Source organism: Chrysoperla carnea, chromosome 3 (assembly GCF_905475395.1).
Source record: "Chrysoperla carnea chromosome 3, inChrCarn1.1, whole genome shotgun sequence".
NCBI classification, from domain to species: Eukaryota; Metazoa; Arthropoda; class Insecta; order Neuroptera; family Chrysopidae; genus Chrysoperla; species Chrysoperla carnea.
Genome location: NC_058339.1, coordinates 37,665,821 through 37,683,126, shown reverse-complemented (window position 1 = coordinate 37,683,126; position 17,306 = coordinate 37,665,821). Strand labels below are relative to the sequence as shown.

Genomic DNA, 17,306 nt, shown 5'->3' with positions numbered 1-17,306 from the left:
TCATAAAATTAAATAGATAGAAAAAAATTTTATACATTCGAAATTTAGAATTGTACAGACTAGAGATGGAACGAATGTCGTATTTTGTCCATTCGCATTTGCACAAACAATATAAAAAACAACCAAACAAAACGTTAGTTTTGAGAAAAAAAAATGCTAGAAATAATGGCCGTTGTCTTGCTATGGGCATAGTGTCAAAAAATTATATTAACACAGCACTTGGTACACAATATTTAGGTATTATAAGAAATGGTTGCGTTATGAGTCAAAAATAACACATTATTAGACTAAATGCATTTAGCCCAATACATTTTTACAATATTGTACGGAGATAAACACCTAAACAGATTCAGGCATTGCGGTACGTCGTCGTTTGTTTGCAATTCATAAAAATGTGACTCAATTTAGACATCTTTTGCCCGAGGACACCATAAAATTACTTAATTAAGATAATTAGGAAAAAACTTTAATGTCCAAAATAATAGAAAATTTATTTACTTATATTTACAAATATTATAATATCTACAATTTTAAGCTTCTTCCAAATCAACGACTCTCCGTTTTTTCGTTTTTATATACTGTTTTCCTCTCATTTCAGCCACTTTTCGTTTTTTCAACTCTCGTTTCTTTGCTTGGAATTTAATTTTCTTTTTCGCAACTCTTTCTGGATCCGTGATTGCCATTTGTATACGTTCTCGCTTACGTTCCGCACGTTTTACATTTAATTTCATTTGTACTTTTGATACTGTTTCTGTATAGATACTACTACCAACTATTCGTTTCAATTCGTTAGATACTTCTTTTGCTAATAGTTTGATGTCGGCGGAAGCTTCTTCGGTGGCCAACTCACGAACTAATGGTGCTAATAAATGATATAAAATAGGGGTTATTTGTTCAGCAGTTAACATTCTTGTTAAACCACCAATCCAACGAAAAACTGCTTGACGCTAAAAAGAAAAACAAATAGTTTTTGTTGGCAGATATATCATTGAAAGATATTTCGTTTAAAAGATAAACTTACCAAAACATTTACAGTAGGTGTTTGAGATATTTCTGCAAAAACAACTTTTCTCAATCGCCGTACCAACCACATCAAATTAATCCGTTGATTTCCCCTAACATTTTCATTTTCATCTTCGTCATCTTCATCTTTCAAACTATCTTTTGTCAATGGTAATTCTTTTAAAATGCGTGCTATAAATATTAAATTTTTCACCGCTTGCTCTACAATTTGTTCATTTACGTTATCCACTTGTAATTGAGCACACAAATCTAAAGTTAAAGATTTTATATCTTCTCGTGGCATACTACTCAAATAACCTGGTTCGGATTTGTTTTTTAAATACAGTTTTGCAATATATTCAGTATTCAATTTAGTCATTACAAAACCAATAAATTGTGCAGCAGCTAAGCGGACCCACTGGTGATCGTAGCCGAGAAAACTTTGAGCATATTTTGCAAAATCTTCTATTTGTTCGGTACGTGTTAAAAATGTTGGACAAGCTACACATAATTTCAATAAGAGTTGTAACACTTGAAATAAGTGATGATCACGCATACGTTGGACATCTTCATCAGCAAAATCTGTTTCATTTTCATATCGTACACGTACAAATCGCCCGGGTTCATTTAAACGTAAGCCCGGCGTAAATTGTAACAGTAGTATCGGTATTAAATTATCGAGTCGAGAATCAAAATCATCTTTCTCGGCTGTTACCATTAATCCACATAATTGAGCTGCTAATTGTCGATGGCTAATCTACAAATGGGAACAAAATTTTAAAATAACTAAAATAAACAATAGTTTGATTAACCAAACCTTAACCACCTAGATGAGTTTCTTATTTTTCTAAAAATATATTTACCTGTTCTTCGTCTTGGAACCATGTCACAATTACATCCATTAAACTATCACGTTCCTTTCGTTCTAAACGTCCCAACATTGTTTTAATGCAATGCGCGGCTGATTTCTTGATTTCCGGTGAAGTATCATTTATTAATCGTGCGCCTAATGTTACAAAGAACACTGGACTTTGTTCATTTAATACTTCCTGCGATAAAAAAATAATCATTAAATTTTCATGTTTTTCACATTTATAATTTTAATACAATCCAGAGCGTTGCGATACTTACCAAAGGAAAAGATTGTATTAACGATAAAATCATATTTAACGCAGATTGGCGTCCAAAATCTAATTCATAATTTAATTGTGATAAATAAAACGTAATATACTTTTCTAACTTTTTCCCTAATGGATAGTCCATTAAAAATTGATGAAATACATTTCGTGCCTGTTGTCGAACATATTCCATCTCAGAAATTATACTAATTTTAGCAACTTTTTGCATTACATCATGTATTTCAGGTGCAATAAATTTTCGACTAATAATTGCTTTCAATAAACTAAATGCAGTTGCTTGGCGATCGTGATTATGTAAATCTTGCTCTGTGTATAAGAGCAACGTTTTCAATTGATCCACATCTAGTATGAAATATTTTACATCCCTCACTAAGACTCCCATTGCCTAAAAAAAAAATTGAAATACGTATTTTTTCGTATGGAATTCTTCTCTCAAATATTTCTTACCTTAAAAGCAATCAAAACTAAATCAAAATTATCTCCTTTGCTTAATCCAGCCACGGCATACTTATGTAATAAACCAAATATTTCTTTGGCAAATTCTTTCACGCTATCTTTCAAGGCTGGTAAATCCATTTTAAAAACCCAACATAAACAGTTTAAGGTCAAAGTGCTGAGCTAAAGTTAAAGAAATCATATAGTATTAACCAGAAAAAGTTAACTGTAGAGTAAGCGGTTGGGTGTGCTTTACCTTTACATGTTTCGATTTTAATGAATTCAACATTAAATGGACAAACGGATCCATTCGTTTGCGATAGTCCAATTCTCTTAATCGCTCTCGCTTTAATAGAAAATTACATAACTGTAATCCAAATTCGATTAACACATGTGCATTACTATTCACCGACTGCTTAACTGCATTTCGAACTTCACCAAATCGTGACTTGGGCGCAGCTGGAATGATCAAACAATCTGGTTTTTGACGTGCTTGTAATTCTTTTTCCTTTTTAGTCAAAATTGGTTTTTCAACACATTTTAATTCTGGAATACTTTGTGATGTCACATCAAATGAAAATTGAAGTAATTCTTCGGCGGTAATAAATTTATTATCAATTACCCCTAGGACAATACGCCGTAAGCACTCTTCTGCTTTACGAACTTTCTTATAAGTGAAAGATGTGCTTAGTATATCCTTCAATGGCAAAATTAATTCAGTTAAATGTGTTTTCGTAATAAATTGTGCTAAAATTTGGAAAGTGTCATAACTTTTAGTGGATTTCGCTTCAGATGTTTTATTTACGATATTATGAACTTCTTTTTCTTCGGCAACAACTCCAAATATATCTCCAATACATAGATCGAGAACAGTTTTTAAACATTTATCCAAATCACCAGGTTTATAAAAAGGTTTTAAACTGTTTAATACACCATGTACAGTATATACTAAGACGTAGACCTGAAATCCGCGAGTCATTAATGGTGTAATGGCATCTAATAACGTATTCAAATATTGCGGACCCAAAGAGGTCATTATTTTTTCTAACATTTCTCGAGTAACACGTCGTACACTTTCTAAGTGTGATTTTAAGAATGTACAAATTTTCATGAAAATCCTGTAAAATGAAAACTAGTGATTACTTTCAATAGTTGTTTAGGCAAAAATAATGCAGAGAAAGGAAAATTTATATTTGGCATCAAGCCATAGCAGCATAATATTTCAATTTATTCTAGAAGATAAATTTAGAAAGATTTTTATAGAAGAGATTTTAAATAATGGCTTTAAATGAAAAATAAAACTTACCCTGGTAAATTGCGTTCCAGTAAATTTTCTGGTAATTTTTGTAATAATTTAACAACCGCTAAAGCAATTGGTACACGTAGTATATCGTCCTCTTCTTTTTCAGCCCCCGTGCGTTTTTTATTTAGTTTATGTGAATGATCACTTTGTTTCATTTGTGAAATTGCTCGATTTAATTGTGGTAGCAATCCTGTTGTAATACTATAAATTAATCGCCGAGCGGCAGAAGGTGCTAAAATTGTTTGTTTTTCGAACACAGTTAATTCTTTTTCGTGTACTTCTTCAACAATATCATTGAATTCAGGTGCTTCAGTCTCCAATAATTCTTCGAGTTGTTCTTCTTTCTCTTCCTCTTCAGCGGTTTCCTTTTTTTCTTCCGTCTCACTTTCTTCTTTTTCATCTTCTTCCGTATATTTTGGTATTTCTACTTTCTCTATTTTAGGGATGTCTTTTGCGCGAGATAAGTCAAAATGAAATGCATCTAAAATCGCTACAATAATTCGGACCAACTGTTTTTGATATTCAATTTTATTCCTTAATTTTCCTAAATAATATCGTAAAATAGTCTCATATTGATGCCATGGAAGCATTCGGCACACAGATCCTACAGCTTCAATTGCAGCGTCCACAATCGTATTTTTTTGTAAATATTTATCCGAACATAAATACTGTGTTATAAGTGGTAAAACAAACTGCGTTAAAGTCCTTGAACTAAACGGCTTTGTCAAATTTTTCGAAATTTGAGAAAACTTTAATAACGCTCTTACATGTCGATGTAATTGCAAGTGTTGCAAATTTTCAAAAAAGTCTACTTCTAAATCGGCTTTATTTGTTAAAAGTGACAAGTCTGACAGAACGTTATACGTATCAGGTGGACATTCTCGAGCAATATAACCAAGCAATAAAATTGATTCGCTTCGAACTTTATCATTTTTATCACGAATACCATTACGAATTAGACTTAAAATTGTATCGTTTATAACGAATTCTGTCTGTTGAGAACTTTTATACTTTATCGCTAAATACAGACATAATTTTTTTAGGCAGTCAGAAGCGTTATCTCGAAGCGATATATCATTTTCGTACTTGATAAGATAAAAACAATTATGGATAATTATAACCCCAAATTCATATTCGAGAACACCTTCTTCAATCAAACTAGAAACAGTACGAAAAGCATTTAGTCGCCTCGTGAAATCTGGTTGATCAATCCATTTAGCATCCCATGCATTTAACTCTACGACAACTTTGGCTGTAGCTATTGATTCGTCTGTAGAATTTTGTGTCAGATCCCGAAGAAACTCGCATAAGAGTTTTCGAGGTGGAACTGTAGAAATTTGGCCAAATAATGGAGCAACAGCTTTTAAATGTCGAATTGGATTTGGAACATTTTGGATTAAATTACAAAGAGTTGTAACCATTTGTATGACTGTATCCTCTGAAGCATTGCTAGCTTTTTTCACCAAAATTGGAAGTAGAATTTTTAATAAATTATCACTGGTTTCAACTTCCCAAACCAACTCAGAAACTCGAGATAAAATCACAAGCTCCTTTCTACTAAAATTTTTTTGTTTTTCGATTTTATTTTGCAAATACTGTAAAATTACTGGCACATGCGTCAAGATAATTATGCTTCCAAAATTTAATCGCTCTTTCAAATGCAATCGGTCTAAAATTTCCTTATTCGCTTTTACATAGCAATCTACAGGAATTTGTGGAGCAGCCATTTCCTCTTCACTTGGTTGTAGTGTTAACAAATGTTCCAGAATTTCTACAATCGCATTAATCACCGACAAATGTGTTTTTGGATTCAAAAATAGGTTTAAAATATAAGGAATAGCATATTGATCTGGTTGGCTAGGTAAATATTTCGCTAAGAGAATAAAATATCGTGGATTTTGACTCCAACACATAAATAATTTCATCAATGCAGTAGGACTATGGATTCCCTCAATTTGTAATTTATCCAACCATGGCCATACAAATACATCAAAAACAGCATCCATTTCTGATTTAGTCCATGGGTACATTTCAAAATGTTCAAAAAATCGTGCAATAATTTGTATTGAAGAAGAGCGAAGTTGACGTAACGAATTTAAGTACCCCGCATGAATTTCATCCTGACGTGAAAACATACTTTTTAGCAGCCCTCCAACGCAAAGTAAAATTCTTAATAAATATGGAAGAAGTTGTTTGCTTCCAACAGCCCCAAATTTTTCGAGGATAATTCCAAGAAGATTGACCGTACTTAATAATTTTTTCGGGGCAATAGTATGTTGCAAGTCAAGATTTGTATCAATATCAGCAATAATTTGATCACAATTGTCCCGCAGGAATGGTGAATAAAATTTAAATGCCATTTGCACAAATAACATCAATTCATCTTCAAGACATCCAGATAAAAATCGTAGTATAAGTGAACGTTTTAATTGTCCACCACCCTTGCCTCCTGTTCGAAGACCAGTTTTTGTAATCATTTTACTATAGACGATACGTAAAACAATGGGTATAAAATCTTTACGATGATCTTTTATTAAAACCTCACTATCAGTATCGATACGAAACAGTGCTAACTCATTTTTAAGTTGTTTATCATTTATTAAATTGTATAAATGTTCTTTGTACGGGGTCAAATATTTATGTTTGTAAGTCATAATACAATCTAAAGCCGCTTTTTGTATGTCGGAATTACGATTCATTAATAATTCTAAGTAAATCTGATATAATTCGGGTTCACGATGCATATTCTTGGGATTATGCATTTTTGAAAATACTTCCAATTGTGCTAGCAATGTACTGTAAGAGAAAAAACAAATATTGTAGTTTAAGAATCCTAAGAACATACTCCAAATGAATAAAATATCATTGAATACCATCGGCAGAAAAGTTTGAAAAGATTCAGAGTACAGGATTATCTCACAAATAAAATCATAAAATGCCTTGTATATGCCTACGCATCATTCAAAACTATTGAAGATAACAAGATGCTAGGTTTTTTATTAAATTTGTTTATAACAGTTCAGTAATCATTTAAAGCTTTAAAAGTTATCCGCCATGTGTTGATGGGTGTGCGTTTTTTTGATAAGATAAACTTACTGAAGATATTAAAGGTTGAGAGGAAATGCTTCAAAAATTAAACTTACGATTTTGTTGCTTTTCTTGGAAATTTAATTATCGTATCCAATTCATCTTCTTCAACATTTTCTTCATTTTCATTTTCATTGAGTACTGATTCTGAATTTGTATTAATTTCATGTTTTTGGATATTCCATGATTTGGCTAGCTCCGAATTTGATAATAAATATTCATTACTGCAATTGAAAGCAAGAGACATAAAATATCAGCACTAACATAGTTCATTTTTTAATTACTCCGTATATAAACGGATTTTCCAAAAAAATCAACTTACTTCACAAAATTAATAAATATTGTTGTAACATCTCGATTTTTGGTGTGGGCTAAATCTGGAAATTCTTCCATACAATTCCATAACAACAAACGATAATGATGATAATCTGGTTTATCATTGATTCCATAAATCTTCGTATACAAATCCGATAAAAAATCACATGTTATATTCGAATTCGCTGTGATTGCAGTATCAGGAACATTTTCAATATTTTTCAAAGCAACATGTAATTGACTTAAAAAGACTAGCCAGAAATCATCGAATACAGCCATACCATTAGCTTGTGAACTAATAATTTCAATGGTTGGTTTCCATAATAATTTAAAATTCATATATAAAACACCTAATAAATATCGTAGCGGGTATGTTTTAAAATCTGTATCTTTGTACAATGTGGCTTGTGGTTTGTCAATATTTAGATGGCTCAAATTTTTTAATTGTTCACGATAAGTTGAAACATTGGGTTCAAGTGATTCAACATCGAAACAGATACTGAATATTTTCCATACATCATTACTTTCAGTTTTGATACAATTTAATTCTTCCAAATTTTCAAATAATGAAAAAATATGTGTTGTTAATAAACGAACCTATGAATACACAAAAAGTAAAATTATTCGACAAAATAAACTAGTGGATATTTTATTTGGTATTGAGAAGTATGTTAGAGAATCCAATAAAAATGGCCAGTTTAAAATAAAATTATTGAATTTGATAAATAAGTTTCAACATTTTTGTACACTAAACTAAATTTGCTGCAGGCTAAAACTGATAGAGCTAAAAAAATGATTTTAACACAGCAATATATTCTCTATGATTTAAAACGATACACAAAAGTTTCTAAGTAAATAGAATTACACTCACCTCATGAAACTGCGACGAAACATTTGGCATCAAAGTTTCGCTTAATTTATTCAATAATTCATATGTAATAATTTTGTCACTGCATGCTGATAAAACAATATCCAAAATTCGCAAAGTACTTAAAAACTTATAATCTGTTACATACGGTGAAACTGTTTTTAAAATTATATCCAAACAGTTATCCATTGAATCAGTAATATTTCGTAAAGTGTCAATACAAATCAAAAGAGTAAAAAATAATTCTATGAGTTCATTTCGATTTAAATTATTTCCATTTATTTTGCCACACAATTGTTTGACCATAGTAAATACTTTTTCCGCACATTTGGATTTATCCACATTTTTTACATGTGGAACACAAATCAAAGCACATACAACGTCATCTAATTGCTCTGGTAATAAGTTTATATCGAGCAAATCAATTAAAATTTGAGATGTTTCATATTCAAATGCAATTTGTTTAGATACAGGAAAATCAATCATATAAGGTTTCCATTCGGTGAATCCATTTAATCGGATTGGAGATTTTTGGAGAATTATACGAGTTAAAATATGCAAAACTTGTTTATTCAATTTGTCTACTACACAATATTCGAGAAAAGTTGGTAAAACTAACGCTTCAAATGAAGAACAAGCAATAACATTTTTAATAAATTCCATCACCGTGGGTTTCGAAGGAATTGATAAGATGCGGATAGTTAATCGACTTGTATATTCTTGAGAAAGACTTATTTGTGTGTAAAGTAAAATAATTGCTCCAATTTGAGATATTTTCATTGATATTCCGTCCGAAATGTTATCTTTTAATAGGTTTATCAATCTATCAACTAGCAATTCGGAATTCGTCAACATTTTGCCTTCTTTGTATTCAATACTTTGTCCAACTAATGTTAATACTAATTCGATATTAGTCATATTTCGTTCTGATTTATCCCCCTTCGACCATTGGTCATGGAATTGTTTTAATACATTTATAATCGATGTCCAATAAAGTGAAATTTTTTTCGGATTAATGTATTGGGTAATATTAGCAATAACTTGTTCCAATAATTTAAATAGAGTTTTTTGGGGACATTTTTCATCAGAAAAAGATTGGAAATAAAATGGTAAGATTTCTTGAGCACAATTATGGAATTGTCCTTGTACGCCATTGATAACTTCAAATAATAGTCTACCGCATCCGGGAATAGCCTGTAATTAGGAATTTACACAAAATATTACTAATGTAAAGTTATTATAAAAATATTACCAACAAAAATTGTTTATATTCAAATAAAAATAGTTTTATTCGTTGCGTGCAGAATCGCATTCAGCGCCGCTAACGCAAAAACTTCTATATCGTTTTATTATATTATTAATTTGGGGTCATGATAAACTCAATAATACTTTAATACTTTATTTAGTTTTCGAGATTTTATATATAATTTTATATATAATAATTACCAAACAATATTATTTATCCATAATAGCCGTTCCTTAGAAACGGTTTACACCTAGTCACCACGTGGTATAAAGAAATACATGGGATGTGTCAAACGTTGTCAAAGCATTTTGTTTATATAAATAAGTTAATCGATAGCCAAAAGAAGCCTTTATGGCAATATTTTTATTTTAAATATTCTTTATTTTTGTAATTAAAATATTTATTTGTATATTTTAAAAAAGGTAAGTCATTTATTATTTATGAATACTATAAAATTATTTATAAAATAGACCATGCAATTAACGATTTGTTTTCACATATTAGTTCGATTTTAAATTTTAAAACTAATTCAACACCTTGAGCTCTATACGTTCATCCGTGGTATTTAGAACCACGGGACCTCCCGCTGAATTCGTTATTCTGGATTAAATATAAGTTAGGAATTGATCAGTCCCACAGAACAGTTTAAAAATTACCGTGGGCATGTATGGGCTATACTTTCACCATACAAAAATGCAGGAAGAGGGAGTAATTCCTCTCATATAGACGAACGAGGGTTCTTTTGACAAACAAAAATAATTACGGATTTTTTTTCTGTAGATATTAAAAAACATTCGAAATGGTGAAAAAGAAAGATAAAAAGAAAGAAGAGGTGATTATCGACGGTGTAAAAACCGCCGATATGACCCGGGAACAATTAGAAGCATTTGCACTACGCTTGAAAGAAGAAACCGATCGAGAACGTGAAGAACGTAACTACTTTCAATTAGAACGTGACAAGTTACGAACATATTGGGAATTAACAAAAGATCAGCTCGATGAAGCTCGTGCTCAATTACGTAATATGGACCGGGAGATGGAAGAGGGTCGTGAACGAAATGCTGATGAAATAAAATTATTTAAGCAACAAATTAAGCATTTAAGCTACGAACAGCAAAATAATATTGCTGAACTCCGTGCAGCTGAAATGGTTAATTTGAAATTAGCTCAAGATGATCATTATGCTCAGGAAAATCAACTTCAACAGGATAAAACTGATCTCAAAAATAAGTTAATTGAGCAACAATTAACATTTGAAGAAAACTTAAATATTCAAAAGTTGAACCATGCCAAAGAACTTAGCAGCGTACGAGGTGAATTTGAGCTTTATGCTAAAGAATTAGAGCTAAAATATGATAAGAAATTTGGTGAGCTTCGATATGACTTGGGATTGAAGCATCGTATGGAAATGGCTGAAGTGGAAGAACGTAAAAGTCGACAAATAACTGAGCTAATGGAGAATCACGAACGTGATTTTAGCGAACTAAAAAATTACTACAATGACATAACCTTAAATAATCTCGCATTAATAGCTAGTTTAAAGGAGCAAATCGACGTTCAGGTTGATCAATTATCTCGAATTAATAAACAATTAGCTGATACAAATGCTGAAAATAAAAAATTAGTGGGGCCATTACGTCAAGCTGAACATGAAGCGCGTGACTTAAGACATAAAATGCAAAATTATGAGAAAGATAAACAATCGTTGAAAAATACAAAAATTTTGTTAGCTCAAATACAAAAACAGCATGAAGACTTGAAATGGGAGTACGAAACATTGGATCTACGTTTTCAACAGCTGAAAGAAGAACGTGATACATTAAAAAATAAATTTATTACAGCCATTTTGGATTTACAACAGAAAACTGGGCTGAAAAATGCACTGCTGCAAAAACGTTTAGAGCATTTAGTGGATAGTTTAGAAGTACGCGATGCAATGCTTGTAGATATTACGAAAACTTGTAATTTACCTCCGACAGAAGTGAACAATCGTGTTGAACAAATGTTAAAGGACAAAAATAATCTAATACAAGATTTGCAATATGAATTAGCACGAGTTTGTAAAATGCATGATGATTTATTGCGTACGTATGAAGCGAAATTACAACAATTTGGAATAGCAAAAGAAGAACTTGGTTTTACGCCACTGAGAGCCAGCAAAACAGCACCAGCAAATGTTGAGAATTTAGGCCAAGGACCAGCTGGACTTGTATGTCAAAATATAAAATAATAAATATCTATAAAAATTTTTAAAGATAAAACTTAAAAAAATAAAACTTTTTCACTCAAATATTACGAATTTTTTTTCTCTTGGCATGTACAAATTACGATTTTTGTAGAACTAGAAATGAAGTGAGACCAATTGGAGGGTATGGGGTGATTCGCTGGTCAACATTTTTTTGATTTATACCTATGATTTTTAATCATGCTATTTTTTCATCTTTCGTTGGAAATTTTTACTAATCAATTTTTTTATACAGTTTGTTATAGCGATATGTAGAGACACAATGAAAATGTTTTGATTTAGACAGGAAATTGAATGAATTAGTATAGAAAATCTTTATAGACTAACCTCAGGTTTATGTTTTAAAAGTTTTAATATCGAAATTAAAAAAAGTTTTCGATCATGAACTTTTCGTGCCACAAATGAAAAACTTTCTGCTGCAAAATTATTCACATAATCCGGTTTATTGCTATCTAATAGTGGTAAAAGACTGCTTAAAACATTATGAATGTCTTTAATCAAATATCGCCATAGAAATTTAAATATATAGGCCAAGCATTGAAAAGTCCATTCGAGAACATCTGTATCTTTCGTATTTAACACGTCGATTAATTGATCCAAAAATCTGATGTAGTATGGATAGAATTCTTTTCGCAAATCTTTTGCTAGAGCAACTACCAGCCTAAAATTACAAAACAAAATGAATTAAAAAATAACACACGACTATCATGTAAAGATCACTTACTCTAATAAAGGTTGCAAGTATAAAGGATCTTTATAGCTAATATTTGTTAATAAAGACTCGACAACCCGGTCTTTATCATGTAATAATTGTGCTAACGATACGATATCCGAAACTTCTTTACGAAATTTACTAAATCCATTTGTTAAATTTAAAGCACCCCATTTAACTAAAGTTTGTCGAAAGTAACATGAAACTTCATCATCAATTTCTTCATATTTATGACCAATTCGATGAAAAATATCAACATCGATATTCGATATACGTTCGGCGAATGGTTGAAACTACAAAATAAAATTTCATTTATTTATTTGAATTTTATAAATTAATAGAAAATTAAGAAAACAAACCGTAAAAGTATTCGTCTCTTTATGCCTTCCTGATTTATTTTTCATTTTGGAAGATAGAGTTTCAAATTTTTTAAATTTTATCACAGCATGTTTATATTCCACTTTTGAGGTTATAGTATTGACATTTTCATACAACACGTGTGTAGACGGATTTCAAATTCGTGGTTATTTACTTTCTTTTTCTATTACTCCCCTGTATACATATGAAAGAAAGAGAAGTAAAGCAGCTGTAAGAAAATATCGGTAGAGGCCAGTAGCTCCAACAATACTATTACAATAGTGTAGATAATTTAAAAATACTTTTCAGAAGACATTTTGGGATTTTTATGAGTTTTATATTTTTAAGAAAATTCATCTATGTTAAAAATATGAACAAATGCATTAGAAAAGTTCAAAAAATATAGTATTCTTATTATCTCTATGAAAAATATTTATAAAAGGCTCTTCAAAAAGCTTCATTTTTCATTATTTTCGTTACCCCAATATTTATGCAAGTAGAAAACTGTAACCGTAAATAACGAAAACTTAAGAAGTCGTAAATTGACCATTAGCAAAGTTGTAGATTTTACGTAGATTTTAAGTTAGAGTTAAAGAGCAGACATGCTTTGTTATGTAAAAATTATGTCAGACAATACTTCTGTTTACTCTTAACTTGGTTAGGAAATGCAGTGTTTTCGATATATTGGGTCTTGGACTGCTGAAATAGGTTACATAAAAAATGTTTGCCTACTCTCCGAAGAGGTTTTTGTCGAGTGTCAAATGAGCCTTTAACCACGCGATCAGGTAAAAAATTTAATTTTAACGCTTCTTTTGGGGTTTAAAATCATTATTGAAAAAAAGACTAATGAATTGGATGTTAAAATTGTTTGTCTGACAACGTTGTATCAGATTCATTTGCTACTCGCTTACACCTCCTTTGGAGATCAGACAAATTTGCTAAGTTACCTCCTTCTGGTTGCCCAAGGCTCACTGAAAAAGCTGAGTCTCCTGAGCAAGTCAACCTACCAAAAACATTTGATCCGACGGTTATTATTTATATTTATACATAAAAAGCCTGCCAGTATCTTAAAGTATGTTGTTAGATTAATAAATACATTTTGTAATAAGGAAATGCATTGGCAATGGGTATAATATAACTGACAAAACATTGCCTAAGCTGATAAAGTATCTTTCTTGAATAAAATTAAATATTTTTTTGCAATAAAAAGCAGAAACAAAGCATAAACTACAATAATGTTTGTCTGTCATCATGCCAAAAACAGTTTTCATTCATTCATCACGTCATAACTCCCATACAAAAGTTGTAATTGAAAATGAAATGTGTATATTTTACTACAATAGTAATAATCGATAAAAGCATACACAAATATAAATAAAACTCTTTCTGTGTGTTGAAATTCTTTCATTTGTCTGTTTCAAAACATTAGGGGGTTGTCAGAGAAGATAAGAGGATTTATTGCATTAAATGAAAATCTTTCAATGAATGTATATTTTCACATGGATGAATGTAAATAGTATAGCTAATAAAGCAAGAAAGAGCCCAGATTCTAAGAGTTTTCATTCTTAATACGACACATTCTATCATAAAAAATGATTAGGGTGTCCAACTTTGTACGATAAGTAAGTAGATACCTACTAATATAATTCTTTGCGATGTTATAAAATAATGCTTTTTTGAATTACAGACTTAAGGTTGCAGACTATGGTCTCCAAATGGTGGACTGCAGACCACAGGTGGATTAAAGAAATTTTGCGACCGTAGGCAATTTCAAAAATTTCCTTTCTCTTTTTTATTTGAAATTTGAAGAGATTAATTTTTTTTGTTTGTTTGTTTTTTTTGTTTTTTTTTTAATTTTTTGAATTCACAAGTCTATTAGGATGATGGACATGCCCATCGTGCCCATATAGGTGTATCCGTCACTGAACTTCGTGCCAGAAAGACAAGTGTCTACTTTGCTTTTTGGATAATCCACATCTACCCCGGACCTTTTTCATAATGCCGGCTTATTTTTGATGGCCTCTAGGAAGTATATAAAATTTATAAATAAAAATGCAGTTGAAAGCGGATTACGTGAAAAACTTGATCTGATTGAAAGGAAATCAAACTAGTGAATTCTGTGGACAACATAGGGCTGGGAAAAGGAAACAAGTATTTTTGAACTGAACTAGGAGTCAAGTTTTTAATTCCACGTTTATACATAAATGTCTCGTATTACATTTCATAAAGTTGATCTCCTTCATTTGAAATGAGACCTGCTTGGTTTCGTCCTTAAATCGTACATAAAAGGATGCATCTCTAAATTTATTTCAAAGTAACAATATCCGTCCTTCGTTGTTTCGGATTTGATAATAAAACTGGTGCCTCATTTACATTTACTGTACTAGACTATATACTAGATATTCTCTCTTTGTTTATTGTATTGATTTTAATTCTAGCGTAAAGGGAACATTCGAGGACTTTATTTTATAGGGTATGTTTTATGGGAAAATAATTCGAAAATGATAATATTTGAGATTTCATATATAAATTACTCCGTTCTTTTTATCAGCATTTATATTTTACCAAATATTCGTAAAAAGAGAGAGGTCGTTGACCGTATACCAGGGTGATTAAATTTTTTTTTTTCGATATTCAATTTCTTTTATTTGTTAATGCTGACCTAATTTTAATTTTAATAGGATTATTGATGTTTTAATAATGAATATTATTGATTTTCACGACGCACCTTCTATTGTAATTGTATATTTTATTGGTATTACGAATAACTGACTTTTGAAATGCAACCATACAACTTTATTATTCTTCTTCATTACGGAGAGAAAGTGGATGATCCCAAATTGATACTACGTTTATGTACCGAGATGTTAAGCACTTAGGCTAGACCATAGGGTTCGTTGTGATACGAGGTGGCCCATCCTCGATCCCTACTCCATATATCATTAGAAGCTGTTTAAGACAGCTCTTTATGACTTTAGAAAAACTTTATTACAAATGGTCAACATTCAAGCAGGTGATAAGCTAGTATAGATATTATATTGGTGATGGAGAAAAGGGCTTAAAATTCGAAAATTACGTGCCTTCAACATGTTTTTTGGATATCTTTACAATTTATTTCATCAGTTATTTCTATATGTAGTAACCTCCTGTTTTAAGCTCCAAGCTGACAGTTTTAAATAATTTTGTTTATTTTTTGAATAAAATTATCTAGATTTGTTCTTTTTTAAAGTTTTTTAGTGAGACTAGTTGGCAATACAGATCTTTGCCTATTCCATAAAGTGACACTGTATTAGAAACTGTATTCAGAAACAGAGCAACAAGCTTTCACAATATTATAACACAAATTTCCATAGAAACCGCGGGCTCACAGCACAATTTATTACGTCACTACCGTTTTATTTATTCAAAAATATAACTCTTTTTATTAATAATTAAAAAAAAATGGAGTTATTAATTTAAAAAAATTAGATAAAATATTCTTTTATGAATTTGTGACAAAAAAAATTAATGCAAGTTCTCTTTTATCTGTATGACTAAACAAATCGTTTGATGTTTGATTTAACCAATGCTAATGTATTTTTTAATACATACATTTGATTTCGCTTCTTATACCCTGACTTAACAAATCGTTTAACGTTTGATTAACCATTCACCATCAGTTCAGTGCATGCACTGGTTTATACCTAAATGTTTGATAAGGCCCCAAGGGCACCTGTGCTACTCAACGCTTGACCGACCAGAGCTTATAGCTCTACAACTTTTTGGAAATCGCCAATAAAAAAATCAGCCTATTCCGTTTGTATCTATGATGCAAGTTTGATCTGTCGTGGTCGTAAATGACTGTGATTATAATATATACAAAATCATAGTTTAAAAAACACAGTTTCAATGAAATTTACGCCTAAAAAATATAAAATCATTTTTAAATGAAATTCAAAATTTAAATTGCAAGTGAAATCTACAAAATATAAAAAACTCTCGCCGAATGTGGTTTTTTCGTTATAGCTCTCGCCAAACTGAACCGATTTTGAACATTATCATAATTGTTAGGCTATGGAACCCTAAAATTGCACTTGAAACATAGCTAAGAACACTCTCCATGAAATTTTTCAGTAAACATTCTGTATAAAAATCCGCAATATTGCAGAATGTATGTTGTATTTATGTACAGTACACACATTTTAGACAAAAAAAGATCTGCAATAAATGTGCTACCGGCATCGTAACGTAACGCAAGCACAGGCAAGTGTAATGGCATTTTCACTCACTCATGCTCTTAACGAACGATAAGGATACGTATATGAAAACAAAAACAGGGATAGAGATGTTTATGCCGGCGCGCGCGGCAACAATTCCACGTTTACACATGAATTGAGTTGGGATAACATCATGATATTATTATTGTGAGTAGAAAGCCGGGTAGTATTTTCCATCAGTTTCCATTTACATATCTTTTCTAATACACTGTGAAATTTATCGGCATTTTTATTTACCGGTTTTGTTATTTTCATTGAGGAAATTTCCGTTATAAAAAATAATAATAATGAAAATTTAGTGTCGACGAGTTGTGTGACGTTTCTTGTAAGTATTAATTTTC

At 30.9% G+C, this 17,306-nt stretch overlaps 2 protein-coding genes across 2 annotated transcripts; one reads left to right on the top strand and one right to left on the bottom strand.

Moving 5' to 3' along the window:
- Positions 1-176: 176 nt before the first annotated feature.
- On the bottom strand, positions 177-12,835 carry LOC123296936 (small subunit processome component 20 homolog). Its single transcript, XM_044878651.1, has 13 exons — positions 12,712-12,835; positions 12,365-12,645; positions 11,968-12,301; positions 8,153-9,343; positions 7,289-7,878; positions 7,023-7,190; positions 3,883-6,675; positions 2,833-3,694; positions 2,589-2,759; positions 2,134-2,526; positions 1,866-2,051; positions 1,022-1,759; positions 177-947 (listed from the first exon to the last, which is right to left on the bottom strand). The coding sequence occupies exons 1-13, from the start codon at positions 12,754-12,756 to the stop codon at positions 531-533; spliced, it is 8,169 nt and encodes a 2,722-aa protein (XP_044734586.1). The 5' UTR covers positions 12,757-12,835; the 3' UTR covers positions 177-530.
- Positions 10,223-11,625, top strand: LOC123294633 (dynein regulatory complex subunit 4). Its single transcript, XM_044875727.1, has one exon. It carries the CDS (start codon positions 10,258-10,260, stop codon positions 11,623-11,625), a length of 1,368 nt encoding a protein of 455 aa, XP_044731662.1. The 5' UTR covers positions 10,223-10,257.
- Positions 12,836-17,306: the final 4,471 nt, after the last annotated feature.

Excerpts from the sequence above, each read along its gene's own strand:
- LOC123296936 (XM_044878651.1), bottom strand. The coding sequence starts at position 12,756 with ATGAAAAATAAATCAGGAAGGCATAAAGAGACGAATACTTTTACG. Across the intron at positions 2,760-2,832 it reads TAAAATCGAAACATGTAAAG|CTCAGCACTTTGACCTTAAA; the intron begins GTAAAGCACACC and ends CTTTAACTTTAG. Across the intron at positions 1,760-1,865 it reads GGTTCCAAGACGAAGAACAG|ATTAGCCATCGACAATTAGC; the intron begins GTAAATATATTT and ends TCCCATTTGTAG.
- LOC123294633 (XM_044875727.1), top strand. The coding sequence starts at position 10,258 with ATGACCCGGGAACAATTAGAAGCATTTGCACTACGCTTGAAAGAAGAA.